A 26,321-nucleotide genomic window follows, 5' to 3' on the forward strand; every position below is an offset into this window, starting at 1 on the left:
TTGATCCCTTCCGAATAATAGGATTTGTCCAAGTCTGAAAAATAGCCATTCGTTTCTGCAATCACCTCCTCGTTTGAATAAAATCTTTTTCCCGCCAGCCATTTCTTCATTTTGGGGAACAAATAGTAGTCCGAGGGAGCCAAGTCTGGAGAATAGGGGGGATGTGAAACGAGTTGGAACCCTATTTCCATTAATTTTGCGACCACAACTGCTGAGGTGTGAGCTGGTGCGTTGTCGTGATAGGAAAGGACTTTTTTGTGGGCCAATCGTGGGCGTTTTTCTTGCAGCTCGGTTTTCAAACGGTCCAATAACGATGAATAATATGCACCTGTAATAGTTTTACCCTTTTCCAGATAGTCGATGAGGATTATTCCTTGCGAATCCCAAAAGACAGTCGCCATAATCTTTCCGGCCGAAGGAACGGTCTTCGCCTTTTTTTGGCGCAGATTCCCCCTTGGTAACCCATTGTTTAGATTGTTCTTTGGTCTCAGGAGTGTAGTGATGTATCCATGTTTCAACCACAGTGACGAAACGACGCTTAAAGTCCTGCGGATTCTTCTGGAACAGCTGCAAACCGTCCTTGCAACACTTCACACGATTTCGTTTTTGGTCAAGCGTGAGCAATCGCGGCACCCATCTTGCGGATAGCTTTGTCATGTCCAAATGTTGATGCAAAATATTATGTACCCGTTTATTCGAGATGCCCACAGCACTAGCAATCTCACGCACCTTCACTCTTCTGTCATCCATCACCATATCATGGATTTTATCAATGATTTCTGGAGTAGTAACTTCAACAGGGCGTCCAGAATGTTCAGCGTCACTTGTGCCCATATGGCCACTCCGAAAATTTTGAAACCACTTATAAACTGTTCTAATCGAAGGTGCAGTGTCACCATAATGTTTATCAAGCTTCTCTTTAGTCTCCTCAGGCGTTTTGCCTTTCATAAAGTAGTGTTTAATCAACACACGAAATTCTTTTTCGTCCATTTTTTGAAAATCACTCGACTTCCTCGATTCAAACGAATGCCAAACACAAAGAAATAGACCGATCTGGCTGAAACTTGGTGTGTGTTCTTCCAAGAGATGCTACTAACTAAACATAAACTCGATACGCGTCAGTAGTGCTATCTCTCTGACTTTGCACGGACTTTTCAAACGACCCTCGTACATATATTTATATCTACAATGTCCACTATATGAGATATTTAGGAAAGTTATAGACTTATCTGTTCAAAACGACCCTAATTTAGAATTTTCAAATCTGATAAACGTTATTACTGTCGGAAATATGTTTCAAATTTATTATATTAATCTTTATTTATCTTCTATGTATTATTTGAAATATTATTTCTATATCTCTTTCTGTTTATACATTTTTTGTTTAGATACTTATTTTTCTTGCTTTTTAGTTGTTTGGGTAAGATGTCATAAGTTTCATTATATATTTCTTTTGATTTATAGCATTTGTGCTAAATAACAGTACTCTTTTTGTATCTGGTATAAATCTTTGTACAAATAAATAAATAAATAAAATAATTAAAGGGTAAGTCGAATGAGATTTCATGTCATCTCTTTTGATTATTTTACTGCAGCTAATCGATAAATAATAAATTATTTTCGAACATTAAATGAGTAAACATTTCGGCCTATGCGAGAGATAAGATGTCTTCTTTTGGCAGCCAAATTAAGTTCGCAAAAGTTTTTTTCTAAAATTCCATTTACCCGAACGCTTTCTTTTATACTTGTGCGCAGTTTTGTAAGCAGGCACGAGGTTTTTATTTTGTAATTGTAATTGTATTTATTGCTTATAAAGACTTGGTCCTTACAGCAAGAGTTTGATTTATACATAGCTTAGTCTAAACATAAAACTAGTACACAATTTTTTGAACCCAAAAGTAGCTAAATAAATAAAATTTACAAAAAACAGAAGTTATAACAAAAATAAGAAAACTTTTTTACAAAACTGAGAAAGCAATAAACAGAAAATCAGTGCAATTACCAAAATAATCGAGTTCATCTTAGTAGAAATCAAAATAATAATAATCATAATGATGGTTATGGTTTTTCCGACCGTTATTGATAGATGATTTTTGGTGAATATCGAGGTGCGGTCTTGAATAAAAACAACTTTTTTGCTTTATACCAACGTTTCAATAGTTATGATGATATACTCGTAGCTCTACATTAAACTTCACAAACTTTTTTTTTATAATACCCTGAAGAAGGTAGTAAAAATTACCGAAACGTTGGTATAAAGCAAAAAAGTTGTTTTTATTGATGACCGCACCTCGATATTCACCAAAAATCAATAATCATAATCAAAAACTTTAGTTTACCAATATTTGATTAAGAATTTTCTTAATTTTTAAACAATGGAAATATGAACAAAACTGTTCAATTTAGTTTTGACATTGGTCAGTAGCAAAGATCCCATTGTATTTTGGGAGAGATATGTAGCGATATATCTGTGACTGAATGAGGGTAAAAACAGGGCATTGTATTCAGGAAGTGCTGTAAATTATCAACTTTATTTTCCTAAAAAAATTTATTATTTATTTGTTGTTGTTTCAAAGAACTGATTGAGCTCAAGAATGCCTCCATGATTGTCCAATTAAATCTAGTTATAGGCATTTTAAAACAGCTATAGAAGAGGTAAATCTTAAATTGCAACAATTTTTGTAAAGTAAACGCAGATTGTTTGCTTTGTCACAAAAATATCGAATATTCCATCGCATTTCCTACATTTTAAAAGACTGAAGAAGTTTTAAGGAATAAAATTGAAAAAGAATTTTTAAAAAAGGCAAAGTTTTAGATGTATATCACAGCAAATTTTGGCAAAGGAATTTTGAAGAAAATTAAGTCTATTAAAGGTAATTGTCCGTTTTTTCAACCCTCAGATAAAGTCCATCATTTACAATACATCAAATTCGTGAAAATATAGATTAAATCATAAAAAAAGTAACAGAAAAATAGATTATCACTTTTTAAATTGTAATATTCGTAAAACAATAATGAATAATGTTTTTATTAACATTGTATAATTTTCTATGGATAAAATAGTTTACTGTTTATAGTACAGCGATGTATATATATCGCTTGCAAGTCTGTGTGTAAATTCTTAGTGGTAGTTTTTGGTTATAATATAGAGGCAATAAAGCGAAGTTTTATTGAGAACCGAGTGGAGTTGAAGGCGTTATGTTTTCATGAAGCTGCACAAATAGGCCAGCGCTTTGAATCGCACCCTCTAAACTACCATACAACGGCGAAGAGAGAAACAATGGGGATAACTGGAGATTCTCCAGTGGAGTTTAGTCCAGGGACATCAGTGGAAAAACTAGATCATACCCCACCACTTTATCCCCAATCCCTACCACTACTTAAACACATCCAACAAAATTTACACTTTTCATACACACAAACATGAAAAAAAGAAAACTCTTTATTTACACAAAAATTCTCCCCTCCACCTAAACTGTGTGTTTAGAGGGGGGCTTTTCCCCTCTTTTTTTTGTATACTAGGGAACGCCCCCCGGATTCAAGTGGCCGTTGGCGCGCCCTGCCGCCATCAAATCTTACTTCACGGCTCAGTACTTCCTTCCGTGCACACTCAATCGCACCCAACGTATCCCCACTCTGTTCCAGTTTCTCTTTTATTTTTCACCACATTTTCTTTTCTCGATTTTCACTTGATAATCAAATATTAATCTCACATTATTGGTCCAGAAAAAGTTTTGGTTTTACTATAGTATGTTTTACAAGAAAAGGAAATATTTCAATTTTATTAACTTTTAATACCATTACATATCTTATTATTTTGTTTTATTACCATTATTTACAACTGATACTTCATGATACTTTAATATGAGTTCAAAATTTTGGAAGCTGAGTCTCATTGAGGTTATTTGTGATTTACAAATGTTTTAAATAATAACTTATCGTCTACTCCAGTTAAGTTTGTCATAAAAATAGTAACTCACAATAAAAATGATATGGATCTTATTAAAGTATCATTTCCAGTTTAGATAGCTTACCGACATTCTTTCAGAATTAAATTTTGATCGAGTTAGGGTAAAAATTTGTATCAAAACGTCTACAATGAGTTTAAGTTTAATGTAAAATCATTGGAGAAGATTCGAGACAATATTTAGTAAAGTAGCAATTACTAAATGAAAATATAAAAAATGACTATCAGCAATATTGCGTTTTTGGGTTAACTCAAATATTCTATTTTCTAATAACAATTTCTTTCAAGATTTAGGAGTTCCTGAACCTGAATTTTCAAGGAAAGCTCTTGTGAATCGTATCGATTATTTGAAACGATCTCAATACTTAGTCTAATCAGAAGTAAGACAGCGCTGTAAATAGATTAAATACAGCCCAAATATAAGTATTTTTTTCTCAAACAATAACACTGAGAATTTAAAGTTCCATTTACTACATATTGTTGGGAATGAATACGCTATGAATGAATCCTAGTACGTACGCTCAAATGAACACTTGTTCAGCAATCAAAATGAACTAAACGAGTTTTGATGGTAATGATAATGTATGCGCACTCAGCGTGCAATGAGCCAGAATGGGAATCCAGAATTTTGGGGGATAAATTCCACCATTCATTACTTCTTACTTAAAGATATCTGAATTAAAAAAGACTAGAATGTATAATTGAAGGCTAACTGCCATAGTTCTCTATGTTCAAACATATGATCACAACCTAAAACATTAAATGCACTTTTATGTTTTATCGTTCTATACAATTATAATTAAAAATCTTCCTAATTTTATTCTGTTTATTCAAAATATTTATAGCTTTTTGAAAAACTTTTTCGATTTAATTGCTAGCAGTTAGTTTCCATTATCGTGTATAAAAGTTAAAAAAATAAAGACCAAGTCAAAACTAATAACAAAATGCCCAATTTAATAGAAAATCTAATGGCCTAACAAAAAGTGAAAAGTATATTTGCAAAGTTGTAGTCGTAAAATTGTTAAAGAAAACTGACGTAAAGACACAACTAATTTCAAGTAATGGTTGCTAAGTAGACCTATTACTTTGCTACAACTAACTTAGTAAGGATAGAATTTTTGTTCTTGAATTTATTTGTGAGCATACGAAACGGACTTTGTGTCTTGCATTCGGTCGGATTATCTTTTGCCATTAATAATTTAATCATTTCAAAAATACCATTATCTTGATTAATCTCAGAATCATTGAAACGCCATATTTTTTTATTTAGTGCTCTCCAAACTTTAAGCTAAATTTGAATATAAATGTAATAAAGGTTTGGCGAATAGGGTAGATTTTGAACACCTTATGAGAAAATAAAATCATTTTTTCAGTAATTCTTAAATAGATATTAATGGAAGAAATAATTTGTATAATTCAAAGGGTCTTTGGCAAATATTTAAAATTTAAGGCAAACAAGTAATTTAATAAAGGTTATCAGAAAATCATTTATATCTTTATTTTTACCATTATCAGCGTTATGTTTGTAACAAAAAATGTAGCAAATCTCTTTCACCTAGAGAATATTTTACATGTTTATATGTACGTATAAAATTTGGAACTAGAAGGGAGGATAGTAATTTAGAAAATATGATGGTAAAATATTGTAGGAGAATCGAGAATGATTTGGAAATGCTTGAAGAGAAAGCTAGGGCGAATAGAATGAGCTGGTTTGAGGTTGGGGGCGGCCAAAGGAAGGTATGCTAGCTTGGAGGTGGCATGAGCTTGATGTATAAGTAAGTGTGGACGAGATGAAGAGGTGGCGCATGCCCAAAATGGCGTCCACAGCTCGATACCCACCATCATTTTCACATCCACGTCGGCACGGGATTAACACGAGTCAGGTGGGTTCCATACACTGTCTGGAGGAGGCTGTACTCTCTTTCTCTTCCATCTCTCTCACTCACTTCAGGCGTACCACTACAACGCAGACACTATGCCCAAAACAGTTGGCAGCCTGTTTCTCTGTATGTGTGTGTCGGTTTGGGTGGGAGAAAGTGGAATATTCCTGCTCTTGGCCAGGGCTACATGCTGGTCACACAGCTAGGACGAGGTGCTACTACTACTGCAAGGTGTAACAGCCTTGCAGGAATGAACAGGACACAGACGATGTTTCCACCTCATCCCCCGGCTCTGCAGAAATCCCTCCTATACAGATGCCTTGAACTGCCTGGAGTCTCCCCTCCTTTATCGTCTCCTACTCGCAATTTGCATAGCAATCACTCAACTAATTCCCAACAGACGCTTCTCTATTAGATTGAGACACAAACTATGTGTCTGTATTATAACTGAATAACATTATCCATCCCCTTCTCTTCCGCATCTTCTCCTCCAATATATCCTGTCTATGTTTCAATATTTCGATTCTATATCCATTCACCGGCAGTAAATGTACGAGTATGTGTCTACTGCCTACAACATTTAATCCAACAATAAAAGAAAACATCCCTTTCTCTCTTTAAATAAAAAAAAGAGTTCCCGAAAACATTACTTCCATTTTTAGAAAAAAAGAAAAACAGATATGAAAAGCTAAAAATTAGGCGGTAGTGTTACAATATAAGAGTAATAAAATGATGCAAGTATTATAAACCCGCTTACTTACTAAATTAAGAAGTTATATTTCGCACAATTACTTGTAAACTAATGCGATTTAGGTTGAAATGATGATTGGATAAGTTATCCAATTGTTAAACTGGCATTTTTATAGCAATCTATCCATTTATAAATCCAAAAAAGAAGACGACAGCCGCTGGTAACTTTGGGTCTTGAAATGGAATCGAAGAAGCTATCTTGCTTGTGTGTTTTTAAAAGTTTTGGCTCATAACAAATCTTAAGAAGAGTTGAATACAAAACAATGCTTTGTGTTCAGTGTATGCTAATGGCTTGAAAAAGATGATCCATTTCATCCTTGGGATAGAAAAAAAGTGATGTAAACACTGGGAATACCTGAATGTAGCGGCTTGCGAAGCGATCTGCGGCTACAGGCTTTTGGAAAATGATTCTTGAAAGGGAATATCTTGGATATTGAGCAATAAGGATATTGTTCGCTAGACGATCAGTCTTTTTTTTTTTGAATATATCTACTCAAAAATGAGACAAGCTAGTCTGTCCTAACAAAGATATTACTATGAATATATAGTTTTCGTGACCGCAAATTGTTAAACTTAGGATGAAAGATTTGCGAGGAATCGGTCAAATAAAACAACTCGTCTTTTTGCCAACGTTTCGACAAATATATTGTCCTCTTCAGGGCATGGATATTACAAATACAGAACAATTTATAGAGTCAGTAACATAGAAAAAACTTACTCTGTAAATTGTTCTGTATTTGTAATATCCAGGCCCTGAAGAGGACAATATATTTGTCGAAACGTTGGCAAAAAGACGAGTTGTTTTATTTGACCGATTCCTCGCAAATCTTCCATCCAAAGATATTACTGTTTCTTACCTTGTAGTACTTTATCTCAGCCATGTTTAACCAATTTTCGTACTTGTGCCTTTTATTTAGTTAATATCTATGATTTCATTGATTATTAAAAGATTATAGATTCATTTGTAGCACTATGAGAAATGCGGACAAATTAGAGAGCACATACATTCTCATGAAAACCTTTCTGAACTACTGAGGATATTAGCAGAAGTCTTTGCTCCCTAACTTAATATCCACACAAAATCGTTCACAAAAAATTGTAAGCACTACTTTTTCACCTTCTACTTCAGATTCTCTCCAAATTTGCAGCTGTTTTGCAATTGTTCCGTCTACATAAAGTTGAAGTTACAGAAAGTGGAAATAGTACATTCCTGCCTATCTCTTAGAACTACCAATACTACTAGAGAACCTGGTCGCTTACTACTAGCAAGTTCTACTAATTTTTGTACTGACTGGACTTTTTCCACTTTCGAATTTCATCTTAAAGTGTTCCCCTTTTGAAGATTTGGATAAAATCCTAAAGGAGGCGTGATCTTGCAGTGCCTTCCTTTTAGAACTACCTCCAAAACCTTTTATTGTAGCCAGAAAATGTGTTTCAGTTTGTAAGGAAATGGTTTGCTACATTTGACACAGTTTGAATTATTTTTCTTTCTATTGTAATTACTAATTAGACTATTCTGTTTTCATCTTTTTATTAATGAATCAAAAGATAGAACTTACTTTTCGTTTCCACAATAACAGCCACAGTATTCACATCGACGCGTTCATTATTTATCACTTTTAATTCAAATCAAATTGAAATAGAATATTAATTTGCTCCTAATTTCCCATTTTTCCCAGTTTATAATAAAATTTAGATAAAATTAATGACCTGTACGATTGTAATTAAACTCGATTAAAAAGCACTAGCCGGTCAGACAACATATGGTAATGAATTTCGTTATGCGGCTGCCATGAGGATATAGTATCAGGTTTGTGGTGCCAATATTGGTGCCGAACATTTTCCAATTTGGTCTAAATTAATTGGTTTAATATTTAGTCTAATAGAAGCAGGTTGTGAGCTTTAAAAATGCAATTATCAAAAATAAAATGGTTAAAATTAAATTCGTTTGTACATATTTTTATTGCGTAGTGGAAGTGTTAATTTTACAAGATATCGACTTTAATTAGAAAGAAAAACTCGGCTAATTGTTTGGTGAAAATTGTTTTGCTGAATATGGAAACAAAAAAGAAGTGCAGAAAATTGACAAGTATTTTCCTTTCTGTAATTTACCATCACAGATGATACATTTATTGTAACTTTTCATTTGGATTTTCTAGGTTAAGTTGTTCTCATACAAGGTATATTATACGATTATTGCACCCTTTTACCAGACAATAGTCAACACTATGCCTCCGTATCCATTTGTGATTATCATCAAAAAAGTACCTCTATCCAGAACTCAACTTAGAAATAACTTTTTTGCAACAAAATAGTTTCACTTGAAACTACTTTGTAAAATCCCTAAACTAATATGAATATTACAGTACAACCTCGATTAACCGGCCCTCGGTTAACCGGGATTCGGATTAACCGGGATCATGTTGAGTCATCATAAGAACACCTGGATCGGCGCCGAAACAAGAGGTAATTTTCGGTGGCGACATGAAAATTTTTTGTCTACCGAATAAAAATTGTAGGCGTGGCAGCAACTCTTTTATACCTAATTTTCTTGAAGGGTCATTATGTATGTAAAAACCCAAAATATGGTGCAATTAGTGCTGAATTTCTTTGGATTTACCACGGTCTTACAAAAGACCATGGGATTTACGTGTCGTAAATGGTTGATTTTCAACTTCACGGTTATATGTAATATTTTTATGGACAATTACTGTGTATTCGGTTTAACTGGGATTTCAGTTTTCCCGGGTGGGTATAGCCGGAGGTCAGCCCGGCTAATCGAGGTTCTACTGTGCTTCCTTACAAAAAAACGATTTTTCAAATCCTTCGAAAAGTGTGTACCACATTATTAAACTTAGGAAAGTAAGTTCGTGACGTAATTAAGCACATTTCCAAAACAATAACTAAGTGGCAAACAGCGCACTGTATGTCTGTAAGAAAAACATGATTCGTATTTTAACTTAAGATCTGGTTTCATTGTTACAGTGAGCGGAGGTACCGATAAAGAAGGCAAAAAGAAGCATACAAGACCGACGTTCTCTGGTCAACAAATCTTCGCATTAGAGAAAACCTTTGAACAGACTAAATACCTTGCCGGCCCGGAAAGGGCAAAACTAGCCTATGCCCTCGGCATGACTGAATCACAAGTTAAGGTTTGTACTCAATTAATTTTTCCATTTTGATACCTAATTTATATTTCAGTTTTTTTTGTTTTTTTTTTGGGTCGGAAACGGAAGTTTTCTTTCTGTTGAATTCTAAACTGAAGACACTTTTATTTGGCAACGTAGAAGGCCTTGGCTGGCTTCTTGACTCTTTTTATTCACATTGACAACGAATTAACCCGTGGTCTCTAAATCTGAATTGCGCCAGTAGATCTACTTCTGAACAAACCGTTCATTATACACGTTTTTGGGGGATGAATCCTTTTTCGAAAATTCTAAAAAAAACTGCTCGTAAATAAATTATGCCAAAGAAAATCCAATAATTTTTTGGAATCCTTACGCTCTAAATATTTTTTAAAAACAAACGCCTTAAGCTAATCATAATAGTCAATCATATAAAAAATATTCTTATTTATTTTTACTCATCAATTATCTCGAAATGCCAAATAAATATTGTAAAAGTTTATTACAAACTCGTAGTTGGCGTAAAAATAAGCAAAGTTAAACAATAATCTGGAATTACCCAATTTTGTGGTTGTTGAAATAAATACCAAATTTGAAAAAAAATCAGCAATGAAAATTAAAAACAGTAGGAGAAAATTACACTCTATCAGTACAAATTAGCATTATGCAAATAATATACACCAACAAGTTTGGCTCGGTATAGTGTTTGGGAGTCTTTTATTACTAATACACTATTATGATTGGCGTTAAAATGCAACAGTTGCATTAATTCGTGGCAATTAGCTCTCTGGAATAATTTAGTATCAGATATTAGCGCGGCGGAGCGACTCTTCTGCATTTCGTTTCATCTAGTATATAATAACATTCCTGAGCGAGCCGAGCATACATTTATACTAAGCATTAATGGGCGACAGAAGGGTATGTAGAGGTTAATATGGGCATTAGCGCTTGTTATGGATTTCACATTTCAACACTAATAATCCTATTTGATGTAAAACTTGCGCTGTACTACTGGATGCTGTACTGGATTTTGGCAATTCTATCTACTATGCCTTAGGGGGCACTAAATCTAGTAATTAATTAGGTTTTATTATCTATTTTATACAATTAAGAAATTTTATTTCCTCAATTAAACATCTTTCGGATGTGGTGGTGTCTATCTCAGGATAGCCTAAGGCTAAACGGCAAGATATGCACCTCAAAGGATATGATAGTGATTAACAGATTCGCTGATGGAAAGAATGTGGGTTACCGAAATACTCCAGATTTAGTGAAAGTAAGAAGAGGTAAATATTCTAGCAAAAGAGGGCGTTCCATCGGATTTAAGGAGATTTAAAGGCTGAGAAAAACGTTGATTGGAAAGATGAAAGGATCTGTACATAAACGGAAGTAATGGAAAAATAGCAATAAGTAAGTAATTAAGTAATTGCCTATTTTTTCAGGCGGACTATACGTCCAACTACCAAATTAGGTATCGTGGACGGAGGCGACTAGCAAACATACTTTACTGTAATTTTCTTTTATTAACTATTAAAATACAAGGCCTAGACCGGGAATCTGCGCCAATACATTTAATACAAAATTTATTATAATGATTACAAAATATTTCCTTACATTGTATACTTTGTTCATTGTAAATTAACACATTCAAAGGAGTTAAGTTTCAGCGTCACCCACGGTTTGATTTTAAAGACTAATTTTATTTTGCATATCTTCGTTAGTTGTCCTTGTAACCCAAAGTTATTACAAAATAAAAATAAAAAATTATTAACTTATTATTAATACGGATTAAATATGAAAACCATAATGAATGAAGCTGGACGAAAATGCTAGTTTTTTTTTTACTTAACGTGGATAACAATATTTAAAGAGAATTACTTTTTAGTTGAAATTATGTAGATTAATGAATTAGATTAATTAATCTATGTAAGATAAATTGCAGTATCAGAAAGTCTGCATACAAATGGTGTCACAAATTATAACATCACACAAACATTGTCTTTTTAAATAATTTATTGGTAAAAGTAAAGTAATCGCCTATTTTTTCAGGCGGGGCTTAACGTCCAACTACCATTTACTAGGTGCCGTGGACGGAGGCTACTAGCAAACGTACTTTACTATTTCACATTTAACCATCAAATAAAATCTAAGGCCAAGACCGGGAATCGAACCCAGTACCACAAATACATATTAGCTTTGCTGGTCTCGCCTCTTAACCACTCGGCTACCGTAGCGCCTAATTTATTGGTAAATTAATGCCCATTTGTTGAGGCAGGTATTACGTCCAACTACCAATTAGGTGTTGTGAACGGAGGCGACTAACAATCATACGTACTTTACTGTAAAAAATTCTCATATTAAACTATAAATAAAACCAAAGGCCTAGATCAAGGGAATCGAACCCACTAAACCAACAATACATATTACTTTTACACGTCTCGCTACCGCTCTAACCACTCGGCTACCGTGGCGCCTGTAGCAATAAGTATTTGGATCTAAAAGGGTTTTTTTCGAGCCCACTCAGGTTCTAAGCGAATTAATCGCACTATGGCAGATTCTATGTTCTGCTACTAGTGATTCCCAATACAGGCAATAGCCAGAGTTTCGTTGTTTTTTTTTTCCTGACTAAGATCCTCATCGGATGGCGCAGAAAAAACTTACAGATATCACTATGCTGAAAAGAAATTGGTAAAATTATTGTCCAAAAATAAAGACCGCATAATCCAAACGATTTATTAATTGCTACCCTCTTTGTGCAGTTTATTACGTGCTGTCAGGTTCATATAGTATATTAATAATAATAATAAATATATATATATAAAAAAATTATAAATTACATTTTAGGAAGGGAGAAAAATGAATGTGAATTGTTGAGTTGGCGAAATAACGAAATGGTTATTAAGGAAGGGAGTTTGGTTGTTACAGGATTTAGAATTGTTAGGGTGGAGTTCCACACTTCTGGCAGTACGAACATTGGGGCTTTTGAAGGCAGTATCTCTGTCGCTGAATGGAGGCGTTGGAGGTGGACTGAACGGCGGGTGTCACTCTAGCAAAGGGGGAGTTCTATGTGTGGGTTTGTATTGCTGTCACTCACAACCCCATGTTCCTCGTGTAGCCCCCATGTAGTCCGAAGGGTGTGCTAGTAGTATTATTTCAATGCAGATTACCCGAGGAGTAAGGGGCTGCCACCCCTGTGTCATACTAAAAACCTCCCCGAACTCATGAGGTGTCTGAAGGCAGATGTCCCCTTTAGCACTCAACTAGTCTCATCTCTCTTTCTCTTCATAATACTTCTCTTCTCGACTAAACTTTAACCCACCTTAACCAATTTCTCTTCTCATCCTAAAGACTTGTATTCATTACCCAACACAAATCCCACCCCTTGTTAACCACTAAGAGGGCAAACGCAGCCACCTCCCTCTTCCAGCTTCAATCCCTCCGCCTCCAATAACCTCTTTATGCTTTTAGTGTTCAGCCATTTTTGATTTTTATACTCATTACATTAGAGTAATAAACCTCCTGAAGATCTATTATATGCTCTTCATTACTAATTTACACCATTAAATTCATACTAAATAATTGTTTTGGTGCTTCTTGATCTTCCAAGTATTTCATCTCGGTTGCATTTTCTCATTTTAATAAAAGTATCCAAACATATACGTTATGAGAAAAACAATCTTATAACTGAGATAAAACTAGGAAATCTTGAGGAACAAAATTTCTTATAAAAGGTGCAACATACAAAAAATGAATTATTACAAACACATAATACGAGGTGTGACTCTTAAATAACGAGACTGATGCTGCTACAGAAGAACTATGCATGCGACAAATCCTAACGACCGACAATTGTGCAGCATAAAGCCTTCTCTTTCGATTGCAGCGTCTCACGTGTTTGTAGAAAAATCTGTCTGACCGGTACCGTCGTTTGTGTAAGAGGTGTTAGTTTCGTTTTGCCGAAAACATGATACTACACATGTAGTAGAGGAACGAATTGTCGTGCAATTTCACATGAAACTGGGTAAAATCGCCACTGAAACTTATCTTTTATTAAAAGAAGTTTATGGCGATGAATGTTTATCACGTGCGCAAGTTTTTGAGTGGTTCAAGCGTTTCCAAGATGGCCGATAAGACGTCGGAGATGATGGCAGCCCGGGGGCGCCCTTCCACGTCCAAAACGGGTCGAAAATATCGATTATAATTAATCAAAATTACTCCCATGAGATGCTTGCCTAACTCCGTGAAAGAGTAAGGGAAAAACGACCCGATTTGTGGAGGAACAAGTCACGGGTTCATCTCCATCAAGACAACGCACCAGCTCACACTACATTGTCTGTTACAAGACGTTTCTAGCCAAGTACAACATCCCAGTTTTAGGCCATCCGCCTTATTCGCCTGACCTGACCCCATGTGACTTTTATTTGTTCCCCAAAAGTGAAATCTGCTTTAAAAGGAACACCGATTTCAGTCCGTTGAAGCTGTGAAAGAAAAAGCAGCACGCGTCATGCAGGAGCTCACAGAAAAAGACTTCCAGCACTGTTTCGAACAATGGTAAATTCACATGGAGCGTTGTAGGGATAGGGAAGTGGTGTATATTGAAGGTGATAATAACTAAATATGTATAAATTTAAAATAAAATGTTTTATAGCAATAGTCTCGTTATTTAATAGCCACACCTCGTATATATTAATATATTCCATACAAATGACGTTGAAAGAAGCTTCATGTAAACCCTAGTAGAATCAATTTGGGACTCAATATCAAGGCTCCTCAAAACATTATCAAAGAATTTTTGTGTATATAAATAAAATGGTTAGAAATAAGAAAAAAATAACCAAATTTTCATGGTTTAACGAAGAAGAACAAAAACAAACGGCGTTATAAAGTAACATTTTGTTCTATTAATGGTTTATCAATCTGTCGGAGTTTTATCTGCCCTTTAAATGGTGCTTAACCAAGTGAAAATGGAAATAAATTTAAAAATCTAGGAAAATTTTAAAGGATTACGTAATGAGAGAGGATGGTACAAATAAGAATAACGGTGAAATCGCTATGATAGAACCACAACCTCCGAAGTTACTCCAAAATTTTGACTTATTTGATGCAGGTACTTATTTCAAGTAGCTGCAAGATGGCGGATATGTCTTTTTTTTTTACTTTGTAATGGTGTCGTTCTTTCCATTTTATTTTTAATTTACGAAAACTCCATTAAAAAGATTTTTTGAAATCACTTAGTTGGAGTTACGTTCCTCTAACGTAGCAAAAGTGGTGATTGATTGGGTCACCACAAATAAAGAACTCAAGATCTACTCAAGATTGCCTAATTTGAACTCTAAAAATTATTTTCAGATTTCGGGCTTGTTTTTATATGCAAAGGTATTGACAAAAATTACGTTTAATATTCTTTTTCATACAATTATTGCTCTTTTTGTACGATATGAACCAAATTGATGCTGTATTGCTCTCCATAAATAAAAGAAAATAAATCTCTAGTCGAGTGTTAAATAAACATTTTCATTATCGTAAATGTTGACTTTTCAACTATTCTATTGTCAAGCGTGACATTTTTTTTTTTTTTTTTGTACGGAGATTTCATTTTGTCAGGAAGGAAAAACACGGCTTCAGCCTGTCACGTGTACGTATAGCTTAAACTGTTAGTGTCAGTTTAGAAATTATCACATGTGAAAAGAAGTTGTTATATTAGAAGTCACGTGACCTCTTGCTAATACATAGCCTGGGTATTCTTTGTGTAGGACAAGAGACGGCGGCACATTTTCTAATAGTCCAACAGTAGTTTGAGATGCTTTAATGGTATTACAAATTTCCTAGTCATGAAACGGATGTTGGATCTTTCTAAATTTCATTGTGCTTATCTATTAGCCGGAAGCTCTATGGTTCCCATCTACCCATGTGGAAAATATAATCTTCACTTCTCTTCTCCCATTCAAAATGGTGAAGACAAAACCCGTCATCACTCCCTTTGTACTGCAGTGTGTAGCCGACATGATGCTGGTAATTTCTTAACGCTCTACTGATCATACATTATGAATAGAAATAAACTATCTGGTCTTTATTAATTTTAATAAATAAAATGACCACGATATATAATAAACATAAACTGTTGGTTCGGCTAACAACATTTTAATACAATAGTTTCATACCTAGAATAGTCACAAGAAATTGCAGTATGTTGAAGAGAACTTAAAAGAGTTTTGGTTGATACAAAGATTGCATGGACACAATGGTGTCGGAGTACAAAATCGTAAAACGTTTAATGCACAAAAATGTTATAGTTTATGAACAAGCATACATTACGAGTATAATGAAAAAATAGAAAGAGAAATTTCGTTTAAGTAATATTCGTTTACACATTAACTATAATAAGAATTCAAGAGTTCCGTTTAACACATTAAAAGATAGTTTAAATCTTTAATTTAATCATAATCTTTACTTACTTAACCATTACTCTACTTACTAGATTACTTGACCGCAGATCTAAACTCGACTTGAATGACAAACTGACAATTTACAAGACACTGTTAAGACCCATATGGACATACGGAGCAGAAGTGTGGGTCTCAACCAAACCCTTTAACTTCAAACGCCTGCAGACACTACAGTCTAAAATCCTACGGAAAATCCTGAATGCTCCATACTACATTTCTAACCTTACCATACACACACTGACCTTCACATCCCTTTTGTCACCGATCTAATAAAGTCTCGCTACCGCAACTTTCACAGCCCCCTAGCTCTCCATCTTAATCCTCTTGTACAACAGCTCTTCTCTCTACAGCTTCCAGACAATTCTCCTCGTCGCTTGAAGCGGAGGTGGCCTAGGGACCTACTGATGTGAGTGTAATATCCACTGAGAAAGAGTTCCATCAATGGGTGGTTGCTCTTACATGACATTCATGAGAACTTAACCAGTTTCATCAAATTTACTTGTTGCAACATTTGTTGCAGTTGTAAATGTACTAATAAAGTGAACAAAAAATTTTAATCATTAATAAATTAAGACTCAAAAGTTCGTTTAAAGAAAAGAGTGATGTTTAACATATATTAAAAGATATTAAATGTTCAAATGACGTTTTACACAAACTGCACCCGTTGCTTACAGAGCTCAGTCTCGAAACAAACTCTCCACTACTAGCTCCCGCAAAGCTTCTTCAAAGAGAGGAGGTGAACGCTAGTGGCTGCCATTCTGCGCCCAAACAAGTTTTCCTGGGGATAACTGGAGTATTCCTTACAAAAATAGTTTATTTTATGACGTCACAGTTTCAGGAAGAATAAAGTAGCATTTGAAAGAGGCTGTTTTCTTCATTAGGATCTCATTAAAATGACTGCCAATATCAGTTTGCTAGCCTATGTCATTTTGGTTGCCTTGTTGTACTTACTGACTTACTAGATATTCCGAAAATATAATCCTAAAAATAACACATTCACAAGAGGCCCACGATCTCAATTTCCTTCCGACTTTAACAGAGTAATGCCGAAGAAAAACTTCCAAAAATGGCGAATAACAAACTCATTTGACGTCTCTGATCTGAGATTTTCGCACTACCATCACAACCACTGATTGTACGATCTGCACCTTGTTGGCAACAACAAGGAGTGACATTATTCCATGTCTAAAAAAATGGCTCAGGTTCTTTGAGAGTACCATTGGAAATCCAGATTTGCTTGACAACTCACTAGGCTTTTGTTCTGAAGCTTCAACATTCAATATTTACCAATACTTATCCAGTAACTGTCTATCCAGGCTGCCTTACAATAGCTCGAAGGACTTTATAGCCAGTTAAGCTGGCTAGATGTCTAAGATAATTAACCCTCTCGAATTGATAATCCAAGCTGCAGAAATGTATTAGTTTTGTCTTTAAAGACTGCAACCTGCTTTCTTAGACTTACCGAGATAATATACCTGGGTATAGCGTCCTGGTATCTTCTGTCTTGTAGCAGCCTGAGAATCTCACAGAGCCATAGTTTAAGGTAATTATTTTCGTAAAACTGTAAAAATTTGTAAACATACTCTAAAACAGCGTTTCCCAACCTTTTTTTGGATCGCGTACCACTTGCTAAATTGTACCACTTGTACAAATGATTGTATTTCGTGATATTTGTATCTGAGTGTTATTATTATCTTTATTTACAGAGAGATACAATGTATCTGTTGCAAAGGAGTTCCAAGTTCATGTTCACTTTATAAACTTTGTAAAGTGTAAGATCTTAGTTTTAACACTTTTTTTAAATAATTAAAAATTATTAATTAATTTACAAAGTTCTTTTTTTAGGATTATTATATTTGTGCTCAAATCTTCTAAATTAATTTCTTTTAAGCATTCAACTACCTGTAAGTACCAATTAAATTTAATGTTGCTTGGTTAGAGTCTCTTTAAACAGATCTTTACATAGTTATCATTTAAGTTCTGTCACACGATAATTCTATTAAATTTTCTTTACCTTTTATCCATAATGATGTAGTTTTTCCTAAATTTTCTTTATATAAGGGGTTTGAAATACAATTATCATTTGTATTTTCGGGTTTTGGAAAATACTCCATGAAAGACAATTTTAATCCAGTTAAGTGTGCTATTATATTTTCTCGTATATCTTGAGGCAGACCAACCTTATTACTGTACATATTAACAATTTTACTGCTTAATATTATTAATTAAAATAATGTATTATCGAAAAAAAAACGTTTCTCTGGTATTTAATGATTCAATTTTTAATGTCCGCCATTATAGATTATTTTTGCTTACCACCAACCAGCAACTCGCCTACCACAGATTGGGAAACGCTGCTCTAAAAAATAATCCTCTAAAATTCATTGTTTTGTAACATAAATTAAAAAATAGTTTTAAAGTGTAGAAATAATTACTTTACAAAAGCTTCCTCCGAGAAAAATTATTCTTGAACTCTGAGAAACAAAACTAGAGATAATTAAGGTACTTCCTTGGATATAAATTTTGGCAAGCACATTAAAAACTTACGTAATGCTATTCTATCATTGGTTACTTGATAAATTGAAATTGTTCCTAAGGGATCTATTGTCATAGGCTTAAATGCGCAAATGTTACCGAATGAATCCATTGAGTAGAACGAAAGTACCATATGGGTGTTCAGAATGCGCGCGCATAAATGTAAACAAAGAGAGAATGATAAAAGATTTCACGTTACTCTATATTAAAAGGTTAGCTAATAGGAGCCTCCATGTTACGAAGATAATCCTCTTAAGAAGGAAGAATGGAGAGCTTTTCGTATTGGAACAACAACATGGCTGCAGAGAGAGATGGTGTAGCTTTACAAATTGGTTTAGTGGATATGAGAAATCCAGCTCCCCCTTGTAAAGTGTATTATTCCTAAAATATTAATCGGGCCATTTGATTGGCTGGAAAGCGGATTAGAACAGTGTGACCGCCACTGTATAATAGAGGAGAGAAATATTTCGTGCACTATTAGATAGAAACAGTTAGCAAGTCGCAAACACAGTTAACAGCACCCCTCTCAAATGAGCAAATATTGTTGGCAATCAACGCCCCTAACACCATTCGTTGGTCAACTATCAATTAATCGTAAATTAGTAATCGATAATCTTCTTGCAAAATAATAATTTATCTTTAAACTATGATTTCGTTGCTGCATAAATATTGCCAGAAAAGTGATTAACTTAGTGGTTGGTGTTCCTAGAAGCTTCTTTACAGCTGGGTGAAGACACTAACCCGCGCAAGCTTTTTACTGACCCACAATTGCTAGGCAACCATTTGTTTGTTTACGCGGGTTGATTTAGATTTTCTAATTATGTGCGATAATTTATATTCTATCTGTATTTTTTTCAATCACGCATTGACACAAAAGTAATTTGAATGCTACTGTTCTAAAACGCAAATGACGACAAATGTAGTATTTGAAATAAAGCAAAAGTGTTTACAAAATATCAAATAAAATGTATAATTTTACTCATATTTTGTTTGTTAAAAAAAATCGACAACCCAAAGCAAATAACCAAATTTAGACTTTTCTTCAGATAAAACACAATTTCTAAGGTTTTGTTCAGTTATGTTTGTAAAAAGAGACTTCCATAGCACTTGTTTCGTCCCGTTTTACCCGTTAAGCCAACTGAATTTTAAAGATGTTTAGTTTTGAAAATATTCAGTTTTCAAATTTTTAAACTTAACTCTTGTGCAAATGGGCATTAGTGACCCAAGAGCTAGGTACTTACAAAAAAAAAAAGAACAAAATTTGACCCACATCTCAAAAAGGTTCGCCATCCCTGCACTAAAACCTCGTTGTAAATTTCAATTCAAAGACTACTACAATTTGTTCAGATGCTAAATTTTCTGGCAAATTCATTGCATGCTGGTTACTTTAAGTAAACTTCGCATTTTGAGCCTAGATATTTGCGAGCAGATAGATGTCACTTGATATTAATTTCAACATTTATTTTTCAATATGAAAACGAATCCTCCCAAAAAGGAAAACTTAATGTGTTTTTAATTCATTAATAAAATGAGAAAAAAGAAAACTTTTAATGGCATCAAAATTCCAATCAACTCTAATAACTCTACACTCAAATCTAATCATAAAAAATTTTCACATATTTTCTAACTTTGCAATGGCTATAGTTTTTATGGTAAAGTGCCACAACCCTTTGTTTATTTTTTTTAAAACAGAGGGCGTGACAGTAGAAGAGTTATTTGAAAGTGTGCCGAACAAATCTCTCCTCCCCATTTGGGTGTTTCGACAAATCACTATAAATCAAACTACCTACTCTCCGCTAGAATGGAAAGAGGGAAACAAAACAAGCAGAACTCAATCGGGTTGCAAAATAACACCATAAAACCGCGTAACACGCGATGGTAGTTCTTTTTTTTGCACCAGAAAATTATAACAACCAACCAAAACTCATACACAACCGTACCAAAAAAAAAAATGGAAAGAGAAGATCATGTATCAAATGTTTAGCGAGAGGCTCAGCGAGGAGAGGGAGTTTTGTATGGGGGGTTTTATTCACCGTCAGTTTGAAACGTTCAGCCTAACTTTGGGTAAATTCGCGATAGCGTCGTTAGTCATACTACGATAAAATAAAATAAACAAAAAAAAAATCCCTATACGGATTCACCGGGACCATTTTCCAGTCTGTGGTATAGTAGATCCATGATGCAGACTGGAGGGTGACGTCCCTTGGATGTTCTCCCCCGAATCCAGAGGGTGAAGGCGCGGATGACTTGTCCAATTACAAAAAAAAAAAACAGCCTGGTTGATATATACTTTAAACTGATTTTTATCGGGAACGCTGCGGATAAACGACGTTAGCCAAACCATTGTGGTTGGATTTATTTGCATAATTTAAACGCCACACCCCTTCCTGATCCATGGCTCAGTTTTGCTACCCCACTACGTCCTCGCCTAGACCTAAACCAGTTAAACAAAAAAAAAAAAAAGAGAGAGAAGAGATAAGCCCAGTCGTGTGTACCAGAAAACTGACTGGAAACTAGCGACACTTCCATCCTCAAAACTGATTCTACTTTACAAATACAATATCTCCCTCATTTAAAAAACAGAAAAACTGGTCCATTCGAAAGGAATCCCCTCTCTCACTTCCTAAATGGAACTTTATTAGCCTCGGCGTACCACCGACTACCCCTAAACAGAAAGGAAGACACAAAAAATTAAGATAATTTTCAATTTATTGTTCAAGGTCCGTTACTACATACGTAGAACAAGCCTGGGATGCTGGGGCTTTTACACCCTCGTTAATCTTCATTTGGTTACCACTTTTATAGCGTGTAAAATTTAGAAAACTATTTAGTAACGGTTTCCAAATCGAATTTGTAGATAACACTAGAAAACAGTATATTAATTGTTATCTCCATAGTGTACATGCATAATTTTGATTTTATAGTTAACAAAACAGTAAACAATTTAATGCAAAACAAGGATATAATTACGGTGACCATTCGTCCTTTATCTGAGAGAACAGCCCTTTATTTCATTGCTCTATCCTCTAACTTCATTTATTGTCTAAAATAGGCCCCTTTGTCTCATTAAACAAGTTAGATTCGTGTACGCCATTATTATTTCTTGTCGTGCATTTGTCGAATTTTCTTTGTCTCCTTTAAATTAATACCCCTTAGTCTAGTCGAATGAATATTTTCATTTGTGAATAATATGTGGACGAATGAGTTAAAGGTAAGCATATTAGAAGCATGTATTTCCGTCAAATACAGCTTTCAAATGAACTATATGGAATTTTATGACTTTTTAAAGCATAAAACGGCGCTATTAAAAGATTCTACTAAAAAGTATCAAAATTAATGTTATTTAAATGTTTACAATGTGAATGTATTTGAAATAATTAAGATTGTTTAAAATGCTAATGTACGCCTTGTTCTATTGCACTATTTTCGTAATCAATGTTCTAAACTTATGAATTTTATAAGGTATTTTATTTTTTGTCTTCGATATATCCATTATTTTCCTTCAAAAAATATGGTTCTCGTAGTTATAATGGTTAGTTTCTACAGGAGCAATGTGTAATACGAGGTCTGTAAATTAAGTAATGAGACTGATTTTTTTAATTTTTTTTATTCAAAAAGGATTACAATTCCATATTGTCACCTTCAAAATAACTTCCTTCTGAAACCACACAGCGCTGTAGACGTTTCTTCCACTCCTGATAGCAGTGCTCGAACTCCGATACTGGAATAGCCTTCAGCTGCGTCGGTTACAGCAGTTTGAATGTTTTCGACTGTCCCAAAATGAGTTCTCTTGAGGTGATTTTTCATCTTCGGGAAGAGAAAAAAAGTCACAAGGACTCAAGTCAGGCGAATAAGGAGGCTGAGGAGCCACAGGAATGTTTTTACTGGCCAAAAACTCTGTTTATTGAAATAGCTGTGTGACAAGGAGCATTATCGTGATGCAATACCCGCTTGTTTGACTCGATTGCGCAAATCTACTAGAAACTAAGTATAAGAAATACACAAGATTAATTTGAGACCGTGAGTTCATTGTCTAGCATATAGTCCGAGACTCAAATATTGTGTAAAATCTTTTGGAAGTATAAATCTGCACAAGAAGAAGTGGCGGATTAAAATGAATCCACAGAAATGCCAGCATGCCACGTTTACTCTCCGGCGGGGCTCCTGTCCACCTGTCCTCTTCAATAGCAATCCTCTTCCTTATACAGATCTGGTGCGCTACCTTGGGCTCTACATAGACAAGCGACTCACGTGGAACCCACACACAAGACTTAAAAGACAAGCATTGTCTAAAGTGCTATCATAAAACGTGCGAAACTGCTTTACAGACTTCTTGGACGACGCTCCAAATTACCCATTGAACTCAAACGATTAATATACAGTACTATCCTGAAACCAATGTGGACTTACTGACTAGAGCTGTGGGGTTCATCGAAACCTACAAACATACGGACTGTACAGACATTTCAATCAAAAGTACTTCGACAGATTGCTGACGCTCCTTTCTACGGTGACTAACCTCACTCTACACAACGACCTCAACATCCCCTTCATACACAAACTCGCCAAGACTGAATATCAAAAATTCCATACCGCTCTCTCCACTTGCTCCAATCTCTAGTTCAGTCTCTCACCTCCTCTGACATTCCTGACAATCCTCCTCGCCGACTGAATCGCCAGTGGCCCCGCGATTTCCTCGCAGTCTGAAGGCCTAAAATTAATATCCTGTAGAAAGTGCTACCACTGGGCAGTTTCTTTCCTCCTGCCTTTCACGCCTCTATACTTCTATCTCCCTATTTACTTATTGTATAGTGTATTATACAGATTGTAAATAACAAAATAAATTAAAAAAAAAAAAAAAATCTGCACAAGAATAAATTAGAAAGGAAATCAGAAGAAATTGAAGTTGCTGAAAGAGTTCAAATTTCAGGCCGTTTTTAGTATTAACCAGATATAAAATTTCAATTCAATTTATTAAAAACTAGAAATTTGAAAATATAAGAAATTAAATTAAAATAATAAGCTCCTTTTAATGTTTTTAACATAATGAGCATTTAACTGTTACAGCAGAGAGAAAACAGTGAGAGAAATGTAAAGGAGGAGCATTAGTTGGGTAAAAATACTAATCCAAGAGTGCATTAAGCCCTTTAGTTAGGCCCTTTAAAGTATAAACTCCTATTAGAACGAGCCACAAATGAGCACAAGAGACACGTGTATGCCTGGAGAATAAGGCTAGCCCGAACTCTCTACTTCATCCCCATACTAACTCCGCCACACAAAATTGCTTCTGTTTTTTTCCCCCATTTTAATGTACATTAACCGCATAAATTAGTCCTCAACTGGGTTATAGTCTACCCTAATAAAAAAGTTATTACAGTATTAAGTTTCTATGTAAATTATGCAAGTAATTATAATATTATAATTTAATTCTCTAGTTTTCGGTTTGTTTTCCTTTGATTTATATTAAATTTTGTGTAGAACTATTTTAAAAGCAAATTATTTTACTATCGTTTCACAGTTCTATAATTAAAGTCTTTAAATTCCTAATTAAGCCTAGTTTAGAACATTTTAAGGTTGAAGCTCTTATTTAATATTGATAAAAGTAGAATCTTGAATTTTGAGAATTGTTGAGTCCAGAACTATACTTTAATAGATAACTTTTCTTGAGAAGGCTTGCCGTAATTTGGTGGTCAACTCGAGAACAAACGAGGAATGTACGAGTAAGTCAAGCTGAAGTCAGCTAATTCTATTCCTCAGAGATAAAATATTTTTAATTTTTTGCTCAATACCAATAACCTCGCAAGCCAGGTTAGCCCAGGAGGTTATCAACTGCTCTCTGTATCTGAGGAGGCACCTTTGAAGGCACAGTACATGCTTCACAAGTTGAGTAAAGTGCTTTATTTGATAAATTAAGGAATAAGTTTGATACTTTACATCAAAGATATTGATCACTTAAATATGTGGCAGAAGGTTTCAAATTTTTTTTTGGTAATTAAACGTAACTCTCCCAAAATGACCAAATAATAATTATTATTATCTTGTTTGTAACAGTTGTAAAATTAATTTTTAGCCATTTTTTGCATGCTTAAGAATATCTAAATCTCTTAACTCGGAAAACGACTTATTTCCCGATATTAAGAAAAATACTAGCTTTACTGCATTGGTAATATTTTTAGTAGAAAGGGGTTGAAAAAATACATAAAAATGACCTATCACGTGCTCTTTTTTCTCTTTGATTACAAGTTAAAAAATTGAAATATGATTAATAAATACCAGATTTTGAAATGGCCTAGCAACCTTTAATCTTAAAGATATCGAATTGCGGTTTCCTGTTTCTTTCATAACTTTTTATACTCTTTAAAACTGTGTATATAAAAATTGGGGTCAACTGCGAACCCTTACTTTTGGTCGCGCGTCAGCCGCGTATGCTGGCAGAAATCTAAAATCAAGTCACATATTCTGAAACTAGAGATGACAGGCAACAAATTTTACCTCTACCATTTTTTGATCAGATTAACCGTTCAAGCATGAAATGCATTTGAGACGTCTTAAAATGAACACCCTGTATATTATTGGTACATACAAAGTGCCTCTGAAATAAGCCACACTTTGAAACGAAAAACTTCTGTTCAAATGGTTAATTGCAAACTAATGAATGTAGACATTCAAAGGAATTTCGGAGAGAACTTATTTTGTTTTTAAATGAACGTTTTCCTGTGATGATGGCGGAAATATCACGATATTTATCGATATTGCTGGCCATTCTTTCAATCTATCTAACAACATCTATGGCTACCTTGTTATTCGGGCGACTCTCTTCTAAATCAATTTCCTCGCGTTTAGTAATACCTTTCTTCCGGCCGTCTCAGTTTAGAGAGCAAAGAAAGGAGGAAACCGAGTGGAGAGAAGGCTGAAGCAGGTATTTCCGGTGACTAAAGCTTTATTCAATTATCCGTAGTAATCCCAGCAATTATAGTTGTCATGGTAACCATTTACAGAAAAAGATGTCCCTTTTTCTTTTGAAAGATTTTTACCCCTTTATATTCCGAGAACATTTACCCATCAACTCATCATTTTTCTTGCGAGTTAATGTTATTTTTCAATAGAACAAAAAGTGAATTGAATAGTGAAATGATTCTTTGGGCTAGGTGTACATTTCTTTGAAATAAACCTGTTGCAACGTCGGAAAAAAGTCAAGTAATATTAAAGTCTTACTCGGTTTATATTTCTGAGTTTTAACTAAATTTTCTTTAAAAAATTGTATACTTAATAAAACCAGCTTCTTTTAAACATGAAACATAGTTTTTTGACAAAGTAATCGACATGGTCATTATATTGTTTTCTGCGAGATGATTTTTAACGTCTCTATCCAAAGATTTAGGGGTTCGTCGTCTGTCTAAATTGGGCTATTTTGGAGTCTGTACTGATTAGATAGAGAATCATTCTGATTTTACTGTTATTTTTCAGATTTCTAGTTTTTCCCCCTTTGTTATTGAACTCTTGAGCTTAGCAAATCAGCCATTTAAATTCTTCTTTCGATGCTTCTTTAGTATTTTGAATAATTACAGCGTTATCCTGTTGGTTTTTTATGAATTCAAAGAGTTTTGCGTAAATGTTG

The 26,321-nt window shown here is 34.3% G+C and overlaps 1 protein-coding gene across 2 annotated transcripts in view; it reads left to right on the top strand.

Annotated features, from left to right (window-relative positions):
* Positions 1-26,321, top strand: part of LOC141460894 (homeobox protein Nkx-6.2-like) — a 94,357-nt gene that overhangs the window by 35,710 nt on the left and 32,326 nt on the right. For both annotated transcript variants that reach the window (XM_074141322.1, XM_074141323.1), the window contains one exon: positions 9,583-9,749. In XM_074141322.1, coding sequence (XP_073997423.1) covers positions 9,583-9,749 — 167 coding nt within the window. The remainder of the gene's footprint in view (positions 1-9,582; positions 9,750-26,321) is intronic.

This window comes from Rhodnius prolixus, unplaced genomic scaffold (assembly GCF_049639745.1).
Source record: "Rhodnius prolixus isolate KJV_2025 unplaced genomic scaffold, Rpr scaffold_6, whole genome shotgun sequence".
NCBI lineage: Eukaryota > Metazoa > Arthropoda > Insecta > Hemiptera > Reduviidae > Rhodnius > Rhodnius prolixus.